The following is a 15,218-nucleotide window of genomic DNA, read 5'->3' on the forward strand; positions in this document are numbered from 1 at the left end:
GTAGGAGTTTTTTGCATTCCTTGAATCGATCACGTTTCTCTCTTGTCGAATTCGCAAAGTCTGGGAACAAGAAAATGCTGTGATTTTTCCAAGAAAGCCTTCCATTACTCCATCTCTCATGCAGCAGTGCTTGTTGAATTTGGTGTGAGCGCATGGACACATTTTGTTCGACATGTGAATGTCTTGTACTGCTTCTGTGTTAAGAGAGCGATGCGATTAAAACTATCGCAACTAACAACAAAGCTGTCAACATTGCAAGCGCGTAACGTCGGAGTGATCCAGGGTTGCAGCCTCCGTCATAAGTCATAATACAACACCTTTGACCAGAACTGCAGAAATAGTAAAAATGCTTTGTGTAACGCTACACGTTTAAGAACCTGTTACATCTCTCATCTTCATCTCTCTGGAGCTCTATACAGGTATTCTCTGCCATATGAATCAGTCAGTTTAAATATGTAATAATATACTAACATAAAAATAAAATGGTAATATAAACACTATTATAATAACAATATACATCAAATTAAAATATTATCTGTCTTTAAAATACATGGGTCAATCAAAAATAAGGTTCTCCATAAAGAAAATGGAGAATCTACTTAATCTAAAACAATAAAATAAAAATCAATCTTAGAACTGTAATACTATATTTATGTTTGTTTCATGTGGTGTTGAACATACCAAACATTTTGAATTTTCTTTCATAACTAAAATGTCAGGCCGTACAACCATCAAGTAAAAAGTAGTTTGATATTTTTTTATATTTTATTATATATATGTATATGTTGAGGTAAAAGTAATTTAATAAATACTATTATTTGTTATGTCATGAATATTATGATTTTTTTGGTGGGTTGTTTTATTTGACATTTGATATCCTGCTGGGACATGCCAGATGTCTCTGTTTTTTCAGGGATGCAAGACATGTTTCTAGAGAGGACATGCTAAGTGTAAAGATGTGAAGTTGTTTATTTATTTTCATATGTTGATAATCTTCAATCTTGATAAAAGTTCACAGTTATTTGTCAACGACCCACATGCAGTATTAAATAAACACGGTACTTTCTCAGGATTCGTTAGAATTTTAATGCATTTTGTTAACATTAAACAGCCATTTTTACTGCTAAATTTAGAAAACCCAACAGCAAAAAAAGAAAAATTATTATTATTTAGTAAGTTTATTAAGTAACTTTTTTACTCGGACAAGTGAATGACCAATTTAAGCACATGACTATGCTTAAGAACAATATATCGTCCAACAGAAGTAGATATCGTGACGGATATTAAAAAATATTCACCATGAACTTATCAATATATCGGGGTAGTGAGGGAACACAGTTTAATTTTGGGATGGGTTTTTCTTCTGAAATATATCATAATTTGTTTTATGATTACTGTCCATATAATCATGGTTTTACCTTTGATTACTTTAATTTTATTGTAAATACAACCGTTAAAAGTGTACGGATACAGTTGAACTTCTGTGTAAAATCTTTTGTAATGCTCTCGGATTGTAGACAAGGCTTTGTCTTTAGATGACTGTATTTTAATCAGCAAGGTCCTGATGAAAAGAAACTGTGAAAGAAAACTAATTCCCACTGTCACACTGTGTCGTAACCAGACGCAATGCTGCGAGACCCGATAAAAGGCATCTTTTCCATTAAACAGAGTTTTTGTCCCAACCTGCTGCGATGGGGCATTGTATTTTTGGAATGGTTTCTATTTTCTGTGACGTTGCACCGGGTCAAAAATGGGTCTAAAATCAGTGACAGTTAACAGGATAAGCAGATACTTAAGAGCCTATGATCATTATTGCAGTGATTAATATGATTCAGGGGTTAGGGTTAGGTCTCAGCCCAAAAATCAATGCAACTCTGGACGGAAATAAATGTTGTAACGTTGCATAAGGTAACGATGCCACGACGAATGCACGCCGTAATCAAAGCTGAAGGCGGTCCAACAGATATTACAGTATGCTGCTTTTTTTGGTCCAGGCAGTGTTTATTCTGGTACTCCGTACTTAATTTTACATTTTCACTGCAAATGTCACGTCCGTAACGCTGGAGTTGCCGTTATGAGAAAATGAAATGAGATTTTCTTGTCTTCCCACACTATTTTATGTTAGGTTTATCTAGTAGTTTTCACTCAAGAGCACAAAATGTGTGCTTTTATTGCACTTTCAAAGCAAATTTCTACTAGTTGTAAATATTGATTAATCGGTTGTCTGTTATTTGATGTTCATAACTGAATCAGATCAAGAACACTAAAGTAACAACACAAAAGAAATGGAGAAAGTATCTCTGCTGACGATCTTTTTTTAGAGCGATGTTAGGACCCTCATATCACATTGTGTTTGGGCTTGTTTTAATCACAACCATCTGAGGTTGTCATACTTTGTGAGAGGAAATGTGACCATAAAACCACATATGTGAATAGCTTGTAAGTTATGTGTTTGCTTGCACATTCTTGGCTTTTGCTTTCAATACTTTGGTCTGGGTGTGCTTGTTCTACTTGAGACCTTTCCAACAACACATGACACATTATGACTGTCCGATCTGGATGTTTACATTATAGTGTTCAGTAATCATTTCACAAGTTATAAAAGTTGTTCGTGTTCGCCTATACATTGTAAAAGTGCAGTTTGTCATCTGTTGTTAGGGTTTGTCAAAGGAGTAGTTATTCTTTAATTTAGCCTCAGTCACCATTTACATTTTTTAATATAATGGGCTCTGTGTATAAGCAGATTAAAGCACCCCTAGATAACAGAACTGCTCATATCCGAGTACATGTAATGCACCACAGACAGAACATAGCACTGCACATTCACTTTGAAGCGTCCAGCGCATGCAGATTATATATTTAATGAATGTATGTAGGATTGTGTGCTAAAGAAGTTTGTCTCTTGTCTGGCAGCAGTGATTCAAACAGCAGCTCCAGTGAAGGGTCTCGAGCACGCTCTCTTCAGTCTTCAGCGACACATGCTCCTCCGGCACCTCCCATGCTCACTCTGGACTCTGATGAGCCACGAAGGAGCTTTGGGATCAGAGTCCAGAACCTCCCAACACGATCCACAGGTGATTTCTTATTTCATTTCTTATTTTATGCACATTTTAGTCTCATAAAAGGTGATGTCATTTTGTTTCTGTTAACCGAAGAAAACCATTTGTAGGTTAATTTCACCTAGCAGTAAAACAGTAATTATTTTTGCAATTCTGTTTGGAGGCACTAAAAATTACACACTTCAGCTTTAATTTGACACATCCAATTCCGGTCAAGGGTCACTCTATTAATGAGCTGATGAGTTGAATCGGGTGTGTTAGATTGAGATATGCTGCTCTGGTACATTTCTACCATTTCTGACCATGTCCGTGCTTTACTTCCCAGATACAAGCTTGAAAGATGGGCTTTTTCATGAGTTTAAGAAGTATGGTAAAGTGACATCAGTGCAGATCCATGGTGCTTTGGAAGAGCGTTACGGCTTAGTGTTCTTCAGACAACAGGAGGACCAGGAAAAAGCTCTCAGTGTGTCCAAGGGAAAGCTCTTCTTTGGCATGCTGATTGAGGTGACTGCCTGGAACGGCCCTGGTGAGCATCTGTCGCAATGTGTTGTTTTGCTTATAAATGCTAGCTGAGGTTAGTTGATTCTGTCAATTTTACCTCTAACAGAGACGGAAAGTGAGAATGAGTTTCGGCCCCTGGACGGACGTATTGATGAGTTTCATCCAAAGGCCACCCGTACGTTGTTTATAGGAAATCTGGAGAAGACGACTAATTATCAGCAGTTGCTTGATGTCTTCCAGCGGTTTGGAGAGATAGTGGTAAGATTTGATCTGAGCTTGTGGTGTTGAAATGCAGTTTTCCATCACCAATTGGACTTCGGGTTAGGTGTTTTTATACTTGTTCAGGGCTCCAGTTGCATGGCATGGTTGCATTTTGCGACCATTTTTCCTAACAGTGCAATTAAACTTTGCAAGAGGCCGCACTGGTGCGACTTCAAAGTTGGCCGACTCTGATTGTGAGCTGTCATTTTGTTGCGTATGAGAAATATCAAACTTCAAATGTTCAAAACACGAAAGGAAATGGCTGTACCCGGATCAGTCAGCGTAGCTCAAGGCTCAATGGACAGATCAGCGCAGAGACGGGCATTTACACGTGGACCGGTCTCAAGCGCTTCGCCGCAGGGATCATCATAAAACAGCACTGCGAGAAATGCGGGCTGGGTCGCAGATTCTGCATTGATTGTTTGTTTAAAACCTCTATGAAAGCACACAATGTGTCGATGATTAAACTAGTTTAAAATTGTATTAATTGGCCGCTACATTCTAAACAGCATTGAAAAGTAATAAAGGAGAAATCTGCACCATGAACAGACAGAAATTGTAGCTAAGGCTTTCAATCCACACATCACAGATATTAAAATATATTTACCATGAACTTGATCAATATATCGGGGTAGTGAGGGAATACAATTTTATTTCGGGATGTGTTTTTCTTATGAAAAATGTAATAATTTGTTTTATGGTAACTGTCCATGTTATCATGGTTTTTACCTTTGGTTACTTTGAACTTATTTCAAATACCACATCCTGATGAAAAGAAACCATGAAAGAAAATAAATTCCCACTGTCACACGTGTCCTAACCAGTCGTGACATGATCCTTTTCTTAACAGTATATTAAAGCTGGGGTGACACTAGCCAGTTCTGTGTTCACCGAGGATGTCATAGACCTACAGAATGTTGCATTTGAGGTCTCGTTCTCTTCAACCGGAGCGCTATAGACAAACACAGACACACACACACACACACTGGCAGCTCATTTTGACATTCTCTCTGCTTTCCTGGCACATGGAGATTGACAAAATAACAACAAAGTACAGCGTGAGTGCGTGAACATAAAAAATGGTAATAGGCAGAATTTTGATGCGATTCATAAAATAACTTTGCCCTGTGTATGTGTGTGATCATGTACTATCCCCATGAGATTTGTCGTAGACAGTGTACGTCCATACGCAGCTGGACAAAATGAGGTACGTTCAATAAACAGACTGTTCCATCTGACTGTTGTAACATCTGCATTTATTCTCAGTAATAATCATTTAAGTGTATGCATACTGTGGTATCGCGTCGTGTCTGGTTAGGAACCGCCCCCCCCGCGACCAACTCAGGCGCTGGTGCGACCATCTGTAGAACTTGGGGCACTGGTGCTACCGCTCTCAAATGTTAGTCTGGAGCCCTGTTGTAACCTGTTAGGGCTGGGCGATATATCGAAGATTCACGAGATAATCTTTTTGCTGACAATATGAAATCAAGCAATATTGTGAATATTGCAATGATTTAAATGTCCTTTCTATTTGGCCATTAAAGAGCCCATATTATGCTAATTTACAGGTTCATAATTTTATTTTGGGGTTCTACTAGAATAGGTTTACATGCTTTGTTCAAAAAACACATTATTTTTCTCATGCTGTACATTGCTGCAGCACTTCTTTTCACCCTCTGTCTGAAACGCTCTGTTTTAGCTCCCGTCTCTTTAAAGCCCCCCTTTCTGAAAAGCCCAGTCCGCTCTGATTGGTCAGCAGGTCCGGTCTGTTGTGATTGGTCAACCGCTTAGAGCGTGTGTCGGAAATGTAATGGCCCTTACCATAGTGAGTTTCAGCTTAAAGTAGCCCTTAGGCGGGCATTATGCAAATGTGTTACATAGTGACGTAACTATGTCAAGGAAGTAATGGCTGGACTGCACACCAGGCATTTCAGACAGTTCAGGAGCAGTGTTTTCTGTGGGAGAGAATAACTCTCTTTGGTGTGGACTTTGTGCTTTGTAACTTTGCAGACCTTTTACATGCACAAACAGCTATATTACACACTAAAGGAAAGGTAGAATCCCCAAAAGCATAATAGGGCCTCTAAGTTTCATAAAGGCCAACAGTAGACTAATTTCATGATCCTTCAGGACTGCACAATTACTCAGAACAACAGTAATATGGCGATATGGTCATATGTGATTATTAAACTGCAAAAGGCTGCAATTAAAGACAGATAAACATGGTCTTTGTGCGAAGGTAAATGTTTTTTATTAAGCTACAATGAATCATTTTATATAAAATATAAATATAAAACTGCATATCAGTGAAAATTATTAAATCTAATTCTCTCTTGAGTTAAGAAAAACTGTGAGAAACATGCCTTCATTATTTTTAAATAGGTTTTTATTCATTGCCTTTAAATCTTGAATCTGCTTTGCAATAATGACTGTTTGGATTAAATGATGGTTCCTCTGAATAAAAAAAAATCTCTATTGAGCCATTTTAGAGCAAATACATAATTATCTAGGGCTAATATCAAATTTGATCAATGGGCTGAAAAATATTGATATGTATTTTTTTATTGATTTCAGGATATTGACATCAAGAGGGTTAATGGCATTCCCCAGTATGCATTTGTTCAGTACTCTGATATTGCAAGTGTTTGTAAAGCCATTAAGAAAATGGATGGAGAGTATCTTGGTGCCAACAGACTTAAGGTATTTATATATGTTCTTGACAGATGCTTTCTTGCCAAAGTGTAGCTGTATATGCCAGGGTTTTCAAATGGGAGTTTGTAAGGGAACTGCAGCAGGTTTGAGTGACTTTGAAAAGGTTGCATAACCGAAATGTTTCCATTTATTTACCAAATTGTAAAAACATTGGATAAATTCAAATGTCCATCACGTAGCACCTTGATTTTGAATGATCAGAAAGTAAAATGTAAATATAAAAAGTTCACTAAAATTTAACAAGAATAAAAAAAATGAAGTGCACATGTTAAGATGTGAGTCCAATTTTGTAAAGTTGCCATTACTTAAAAATATCAAGGTGTACTTCAAGTAAATAATATAGGTCATAGGAGTTAAGTTGACTAAATAGTTTGGGAACCCTTGGCTTATACCTTGCGCATAGCTCTGTTGTTTGGGAAAAATTACCAGCTGTCATAGTGGATTGGATGTTTTCTAATGTTTGTTTGTACTTGATTACAGCTTGGTTTTGGGAAGAGCATGCCTACCGCGTGTGTGTGGTTAGATGGTCTGACCTCAAATATCACAGAACAGTACCTCACACGACACTTCTGTCGCTACGGACCCGTCATCAAGGTAGAGTTCTAGGAGCTAGGAAGCCCGTGTTTGTGATAGTTCGGCGAATTGTTTTGATTCATACTGGCATTGTGTGAAGGCTAACTATTTGCTTCTTGCCCAGGTTGTATTTGATAGGTTAAAGGGAATGGCTCTAATTCTATACAACAACACTGATTTTGCCCAAGCGGCTGTTAGGGAAACCAAAGGATGGAAGATCGGAGGAAACAAAATTAAGGTACTTGGTGACTAGGAGTAGTTTTTATAATGGTGTATAGAGAAATATAGCTATATGTATTTTTGCAGTTGTTTTGAGTCAGTTGAATATAACATGTTTGCTTCTTACATGCAGGTTGATTTTGCCAGTCAAGAGAGTCAAATGGCTTTCTACCGTTCTATGCAGGCATCAGGGCAGGACATCCGTGACTTCTATGATATTCCATCAGATAGGAGGTGAGTGCTGTAATTAGTGTGGAAAGAAATGGATAAAAAGCATTGAAACTATAATTCATGCCTATAGTTTGCTTTGATGTATTAATTATTGCCCAATTCCTTTTTTCACTCTCCAGAGATGAGCGGAGACCACCATATCATGAATTTTCAACAGAAAGAGCATATTATGAGAATGTAAGGACTCCTGGCAATTACGCTGAAGACCCCCGTCGAGACTACCCTGGTCGCAGCCGAGATCGCTATGCAGAATTGGACCATTACCAAGGGGAACACTATGATCCCCGTTATCACGAGGACCCACGTGAATACAGAGATTATCGAGACCCTTTTGAGGATATCAGGAAGTACAGCTATATCCAGCGGGAACGTGAGCGGGAGCGTGAACGCTTTGAGGCGGATCGCAGCAGATGGAGCCCATCTCATCAGCGCCGCCCCTTAACTCCCTCTGCTTCACCCTCAGCATCTGATCGTGTATCACGTGAATCTGAAAGATGTGTGTACAAACACTCTTCTGAGAGATCCGGAAGCTGCAGCTCTTTATCTCCACCCCCACCTCATTTTGAGAAGTCAGAAAAATCGCCAATCGATTACAAAGCGGAAGGGCTGGAGCCAGAAGTAGAGCAGACTGAGGCAGAGCGTGTAAGTGGGGCAGAGAACAAAAAGCGTAGCAGACGCAAAGACAAGGCTGACAGGGAGAAGGGAGAGAAAGCCAAGCAGAGAAGAGGTAAAGTTCAATCACCGAGTATACCTAATTCTGAAGCAGATAGAGAGGCTAGTCTGGAATTAGGTTCTGGAAAGACAAAAGTTTTGGATGTGGAATCCCAAGAAAGACAAAAGCATAAAGTGGACAATGATCCCTCCCCTGCTGACCATGTGACTCGCCTGGAGTCGCAAAAGGGAGAGCGACTTGATCAGGGTAAAAGTGAGTCATTGGACAGGGATGGCAAAGGAAAAACAAGAAAACACTTAAAATCTGATTCTGGTAGTGATGGTAAAGATTCCCTTTTGGATTCTGACAGACTTGCAGCAAGAAAGAGACGGTTTGGTGATCCCAGTGGGAAAACTATACGACAGAAAAGAGGGCGTTTAGAGGATGATCCAGGTTCTGGGATTAGCCATCCGGCTGACTTTGGTGCAAACACAGGATTTGTAAAAGAGACAGATTTTGATTTAAAAACAGAAAAAGAGGCTCAAAAGAGAGAACATTCCAAATCGAGGATGAGTTCTCATTACAGTGAAAGGGAAGAGTTCGAAATCAGTATGAGGGGGACATCTCTGGGCCCATCAGTGCGAACAGGTGAATTCTCTGAGGTTGATGCTTTAGACTCAAAATCTCACCCTGGGCCTCGTATATCAAGACGATATTCAAACGATGGAGCCTCTGATAAGGACAAAAAAGTAAGGGATGAGTATCTAGATAATATTGATCTTTCCCAGAGCTATCGCAAACAAATGGAGCAAAATCGAAGGCTACGCCAACAGCTTCATGAGTCTGATAAACCAGGAAAACCAGAAACTCCTCAGGGTTTAGATGCAGAAGATCTTGAGCATCGTAGCCTGGTGCATGAGGTAGGCAAGCCTCCACAGGATGTCACTGATAGTTCTCCTCCAAGTAAAAGCAAGAAACAAGAGTCATTTGACATGGATATTAGCTCTAAGAGAGAACGGATTTACCGAACATCCAGGCAAAAAAGTGAAGAGACTGAGTGGAATAACACAAACTCTCCAAGATTTCAGCATGACCCTCAACAAAGAGAGGAAGAATATATGGACACTCATGGTCAAATGACTGTTAAAGAAGTAAAAGAACCATCTAGACCTGAGGATAATGTTCTGCCAGATCTGGATCTTGCTGGTAAACAGATGTATACATCACAGATGTCGAAGATAAATACATCTATACAAGATGAGCAGCAAAGATGCTGGGATAGTCGACTAAAGCAAGACTTGTTGCCAGACTTTCCAAGAAGCTCTGAGAAAAGGCGTCTCAATCAGAAATACTTGGATTATGGACTTTGGCCTGACTTGGAGCCTGGTGAAGTGCGTTCAGACTCTGAAGAGGATCGTGAAAATAAACCCATCTCTCCTATGCCCTCAACATCAGTATCTTTCTCAGAAAGACATCACACAGACAGATTGTCAGAGACTAAGTTAACAACCTCTCTGGAGAGAAACAAATTCCGTTCTTTTGCAGATGATCAGATCACACCAGATACTAAAGCTTTGTTAGAGCGTGCAAAGTCTTTGTCGTCCTCAAGGGAAGACAATTGGTCTTTCCTTGACTATGATTCACATTTTGCCAGTTTCAGAAGTAGACAGGACACAGAAAAGGTGGAGTCAACACCACGACCAACACCCTCATGGTACCTGAAGAAGAAGAAAATTCGAAGCGAGTCCGAGGACAAAACGGATGACAGGAAAGAAGATCCAAAGCCAGAAGAACAGGAGCGACGAGAGTTGTTTGCATCACGCTTTCTCCACAGTTCTATTTTTGAGCAAGATTCAAGACGTCTCCAACATCTGGAAAAAAAGCACGAGGACCCTGAACAGGGTGTTGGATATCTGTATTCTCAGCAAGGTCCAGCTGAGGGGCAGCCTGACCCAGAACCAGTTGTGCTTTTCCATAACCTTTTTGTAGAGCTGACAAGGTTACAGCAGCAGAAGACTAAAGAACAATGCCTTCAAGATACCAAACAAGAAGAAAGCACAGATGGGACCAGATTAGGTAAAATACCTGAGGAAGAACAAGCACCAGAGCAACAGAATGCAACAGAACCCAGCATCCATCAAACTGAGATCACATCAATTAGCCTTGTTCAAGCCCCTCAAATATTATCACCTGTTTTGATGGCCAAAGAATCCTTGCCATCTGTGGAAATGGAATGTGTTGATGCTTCCTCCCATAATTTGCTTGAGCATTCCATAAAAGAGGAAGAAAAAGAGCCTGAACAACCCTTAGCTCAGCCTTCACAGCCTTTGTTTGAGCAACCCTCAGAGTCTAATTCTTCAGAATGCCCAAATCCAAAGACCCCGGTTGATGACATGACAGTGTCATTAAAGACTAATGAATTTGAAAGTGCTCATGATACCAATAAAGTAGTTATAAAACAGCTCTCAAGCAGTGACACATCAATAAGTAACACACAACCAGAGACTGAGCCTCAAATTAAGTTTCCTGAATTACAGTATTCCCTCTCTCATAGCTCTACTGAGGAACCTGAAAAGGAACTAGAAAAAGTACCTGAGCCAACCATTGCAGAGGTGGAATCTATCAATACAGTTGATCAGAAGAGTGGTGATAATTATGCAGTTGAAGAAGCTGTTTCACCCGCTCCAAAATCAAGATATAAAAAGGCCAAGACTTCACTTCCCACACCGGTAACAGCTACGTCTATGCCTGCTACCCCCGACAAACAGAGCACCCGCAAAAGTGAGCGCATTGATAAGGAAAAGCTGAAGCGCTCATCATCTCCAAGGGGAGAGGCATCCAAGGCACTATTTGATTCTAAGGCAGTTAGTAAGTCTCCAGTGCACAGCTTGGATATGGAGCAAGAGCAAAATACAGTGCCGGTTAGGGCAAGGCGCAGGAATGTGCGTTCTGTCTATGCTACCCCAATTGAAGATGAATCTGCTCCACAACCTGTGAAAGATGCGGAATCGCCTCGTATTGCGCGGAAGCGTGGTGGAGACAAAGATGTGGGCTCTGATGTAGAGACCCTAAGTACACCAACAAACTCAAGACGTGGACGCCCCCCCAAGAATCGGCGCCAAGCAGAGGATGTACCAGCAGGAAGAGGTGAACGTTCAAAGTCAACTGAGACCAGAGAGTCAGATGGCAATGAGATAAGCAATGAGGGGGTTTCCAAAGTGGGTAAGGGCAAACTTTCACCTCAGTCACAAAAAGGATTAAGTCCAGTGCATGTGTCGTTAGCACCTGGACTTGGAAAAAAAGACAAAATGGAGAAAATGTCAGAAAGTTCTAAACTCATAACTGAAGAAAACCCTCTTGTTCTTAAAAACCTTAGAATTCGCCTTGATGTGACAGAGGTAAAAGCAATGCTTCAAACAAGTGAAGATGAAACTGTAAATGATGATTTTTCCAAAAAAAGTCCACCTGATGCGTCTTCAAAGGACCAGTTATTAGAAGCTAAATTTGAAAATGATGTTATTAATGAGGATGTTAATAGTGAAAGGGAGGCTTTGCCCACCGCTCCACAGGATACCTCGCTGTCTCGAGAGCTGGAGCTTGAGCAAGCTGTTGAGAATATTGCTAAGCTGACAGAAGATTCTTCTCCTCAATTTAAAAGTAACCTGACTAAGACACAACGTCCATTAACCGAACTTGCTGAGGAACCAGAGCGTGACTCAGAAGAAGAAAAGCCCACCAATCCATCCAGCGAAACTGAGCTTGCTGCTGCCATTGATTCCATTACATCAGAAGAAACATCTTGTGGGCTTCCACAAGTCATTAGCTCCGTTTTAGATTCAGAAGTGTCAGAAACCTCCGTCAACACCGCTGTTGTTCAGGAAGCAACCACAACCACTCCCAAAAAGGGGAGTAAAGGTAGAGCTAAAGCCTCGAAGAGGGCTAAAAGCCAAAAGGGTGCTGGAAGCAAAAAGCCCATCAAAGATATAGTGTTGGATACTGAGAGCATCCCTGTGAAGTCGCCAGAATCCACACCTGCAGAACTTCCTTCTGTCACAGAAAGATCACCAACAAGTACCACTGTTGTCATTACTTCCTCGTCCAAGCAGGGTGTAAATGTAACGGCTCCTAATTCAGACATTCTAAATGAACCTGACCTGCCTCTTAAAACAGAGCCTGATATACCAAAGTCCTCTCCAACTATCAACAGAAGTCCAACGACATCCAAATATCAGCCTTATTCATATGAGAGCACATCTCCCTCATCTCCAACAAGAATTTGTCTTAAGAATTTGTCCTCATACCCAAGCAAACTTTCTGTTTCCCCAGCTGACCGTTTCAATCAGCCAAAAGAAGCAGGGGTCCTCTCCCCTCCAGTGACCTCAGTAGCCCCTGTGGAGAGTCCAACATATCCCTCGGACACCACTGCTCATGATGCGAACTTGGGTGATTTGCGTAAAATCCTCACAAAGCCTAGAACTGTCCCATTGTTGGAACTGAGTGCTAAATCTGGTATTGTGCATGCTCATACTGTAAGGGAAAGTGAGATTTCACCGGATGTGGTGACCAGCAAGACTGCTCCTCAAGATAACAGGCAATCCTCCATTACATCTCAGCCTGTAGTTAGACATCCTGCTTCAATACCATCCCCAGAAACAAAGCAGATTTTCAGTGAGAAGTCTGTGATTTCAGTTATTTCTTCCACTCCTACCTCTGTCATCAGTCGAGTAAGCAATCCCCCTGAATCTGAAGAGAAGCAAAATGCTTTAATTGGAAATCCCTTTTTGGACAAGCAACCTCCAAAACAGATTTACCAGCCAATCTTGGAGGAGAGCAGCACTTACCATTGTCCAGCTGTTGGAGATGAAGGTGGAAATGCTGGCCGCTATATTGTGGATAGTACATCTCTGAGTACAGGCTCCAGTACAGGACTAAGAGTTCAGACATCAGAAGGAGTGGTGGTGTTGAGTCATTCTGGCCAGAAAATGGAGGGGAAGCAGCGTATTAGTGCCAAAATCAGCCAGATCCCTCCAGCTAGTGCTGTGGACATAGAGTCACAGCAACTGGTGTCCATGCCCCCGATCAAGCAGGAACTTTACAGTGCCTCCCAGCCACCTACTTCAAAATGCCCACTTCCTTCAGATCATGGGCATTCCATAAAACCACAACCAAATGTCTCCACAATTAAACAAGAGACTGCTCTGGACAAATTAGAATCCCCCTACACTCCAATTCAAAGTGGGGTTGTCAAAAGATTGCAACAAACACCTGGCCCATCACAGGTCATGGGTTACCATCACACAGAATACCCAATGGTGATGAAACACCCCAAGAAAGGAGATGGGCCGGAATCCTTGGGTGTGGATAGTGTTAAACCTGCTTGGGTCTCAACTATTAGTCCTGCTATAAGTCCACATCTTCCCTCAGCAGCAGGTAATCATGTTGGGTTCATGGCAGGCACACCCACAGACAGAGCTCCATCACTCATTCAACCTAAACAGGAGCCACAATCTCCACGGAAGTCTGGACACCCTCATTCTCCCTTTGCCAAAGTATCATCTCCAATTGGCTCTTCATCTCCAAAAGGCGTGTCTATGGTGCTTCCGCCTGGATTACCCTCTTTGTCCCAGTATGTTTCCACCGTTCATCACTCTGAGCAGTCTGTGATCATGCCTCCTCACAATGCTCATGTCAGCATCGGAAGAATGTCACCACACCGCGTCGGCCCGATAGGACACCTTGCACAGGGTGAGGTAAGAGTGAACACACCTCCTCTCTCTATGATGAACTATGGGATTCACTCTGAGGGCCTCACTTCCTCTTGGCCTCCTGGCCAGCAGCGTCCCACATCTCCTCAGGCTGTGGGGAACAGGGAAATGGTCCTTAAAGTTAACCCAGCCAATGCAAGGGGCCATGAAGGAGGGGAGGAGGATGCGAGACGTTTCCACGCAGTACTCGGAAGACCACCTGCTACTCAACTGAAACCAGAATCCACACCAGCAGAATACCGTGGAGCTCTGCACAGTGGTTTACCTCTCGAACGATTCAACATATCAAGAGACATGCGAGTACTCATGCACCACCAGCAGAGTGATCGTCCACAGGCAGAATTACACCAGGGACACATCCCTGAAAGCATAGCACCTTCAACCCCTACCAGCATGTCAGCATCTCTCTCTCCTCGGCCACACCTGTTAGTAAAAGGAGTATCTGAGAAGGATCCTGTTAAAACAGAGTTGAAGAGAGCACCATCACCCTCTAGTAAGGAAGGAATGATGGCAATTCGTAGTGCAATGCATCCCATGGCTTCTCCTCAGAGAGTCCAGCTGATGCCAGCAGGAGCTGGAGCGTCCTTCCCTGAATATCCAGCCATGTACACAAACCTACGGCCTGCCCACACTCAGTTTGCTGACAGTTCTCCATTGGGGATGAACCAGTCCCCCCACAGCATCCCACCATCACAGGTAAGTTTAATCCTGCTTTATTCTTAAATATTTGCTTGCTCTGGGCTGTTTGGTGCTATGAAATAAATTTGTACTTTTTTTTAAACAAAGGGTGTTCAAGAAATGGAGACGAACCAGGCACAGGCTGAAGCTAAAGTGGAGCCGGTCGGACAGAAGCCTGTGAATATGGTGCAGCTTCTGACTGTGAGTCTCAAATGTGTTGTGGCTCCATAAAGTACTTAGACACACCACTCTGAGACCCTAAACATTCACTGGTTATTTTTGTGTTGTACAGAAATACCCAATTGTGTGGCAAGGCCTGCTGGCACTGAAGAATGACACTGCAGCAGTTCAGTTGCACTTTCTATGTGGAAACAAAGCTCTTGGGCTGCGCTCTTTGCCGCTCCCAGAGAGTGGAGGGATGCTCCGCATTGTACAGAGGATGAGGCTAGAGGCCCAGCAGTTAGAGGGAGTCGCTCGCAGAATGACGGTATGTAGCTGTGTGCCCCGTGGCAAACAATTTCATGGCGTTATGGATAAAACTCATCTATTATTAAGACATAATGTGTA

General features: G+C 41.8%; 1 protein-coding gene across 5 annotated transcripts in view; it reads left to right on the forward strand.

The window, feature by feature from the left end:
* Positions 1-15,218, forward strand: part of LOC127439109 (msx2-interacting protein-like) — a 29,210-nt gene that overhangs the window by 12,825 nt on the left and 1,167 nt on the right. For 4 of the 5 annotated variants that reach the window (XM_051695165.1, XM_051695168.1, XM_051695169.1 and 1 more), the window contains 10 exons: positions 2,914-3,074; positions 3,385-3,585; positions 3,667-3,818; positions 6,396-6,521; positions 7,014-7,127; positions 7,231-7,344; positions 7,459-7,559; positions 7,676-14,669; positions 14,760-14,852; positions 14,944-15,138. In XM_051695165.1, the coding sequence (XP_051551125.1) occupies positions 2,914-3,074; positions 3,385-3,585; positions 3,667-3,818; positions 6,396-6,521; positions 7,014-7,127; positions 7,231-7,344; positions 7,459-7,559; positions 7,676-14,669; positions 14,760-14,852; positions 14,944-15,138 (8,251 nt within the window). The remainder of the gene's footprint in view (positions 1-2,913; positions 3,075-3,384; positions 3,586-3,666; positions 3,819-6,395; positions 6,522-7,013; positions 7,128-7,230; positions 7,345-7,458; positions 7,560-7,675; positions 14,670-14,759; positions 14,853-14,943; positions 15,139-15,218) is intronic. The other variant, XM_051695167.1, reaches the window with a different exon arrangement.

This window comes from Myxocyprinus asiaticus, chromosome 50 (assembly GCF_019703515.2).
Source record: "Myxocyprinus asiaticus isolate MX2 ecotype Aquarium Trade chromosome 50, UBuf_Myxa_2, whole genome shotgun sequence".
Classification (NCBI taxonomy): domain Eukaryota; kingdom Metazoa; phylum Chordata; class Actinopteri; order Cypriniformes; family Catostomidae; genus Myxocyprinus; species Myxocyprinus asiaticus.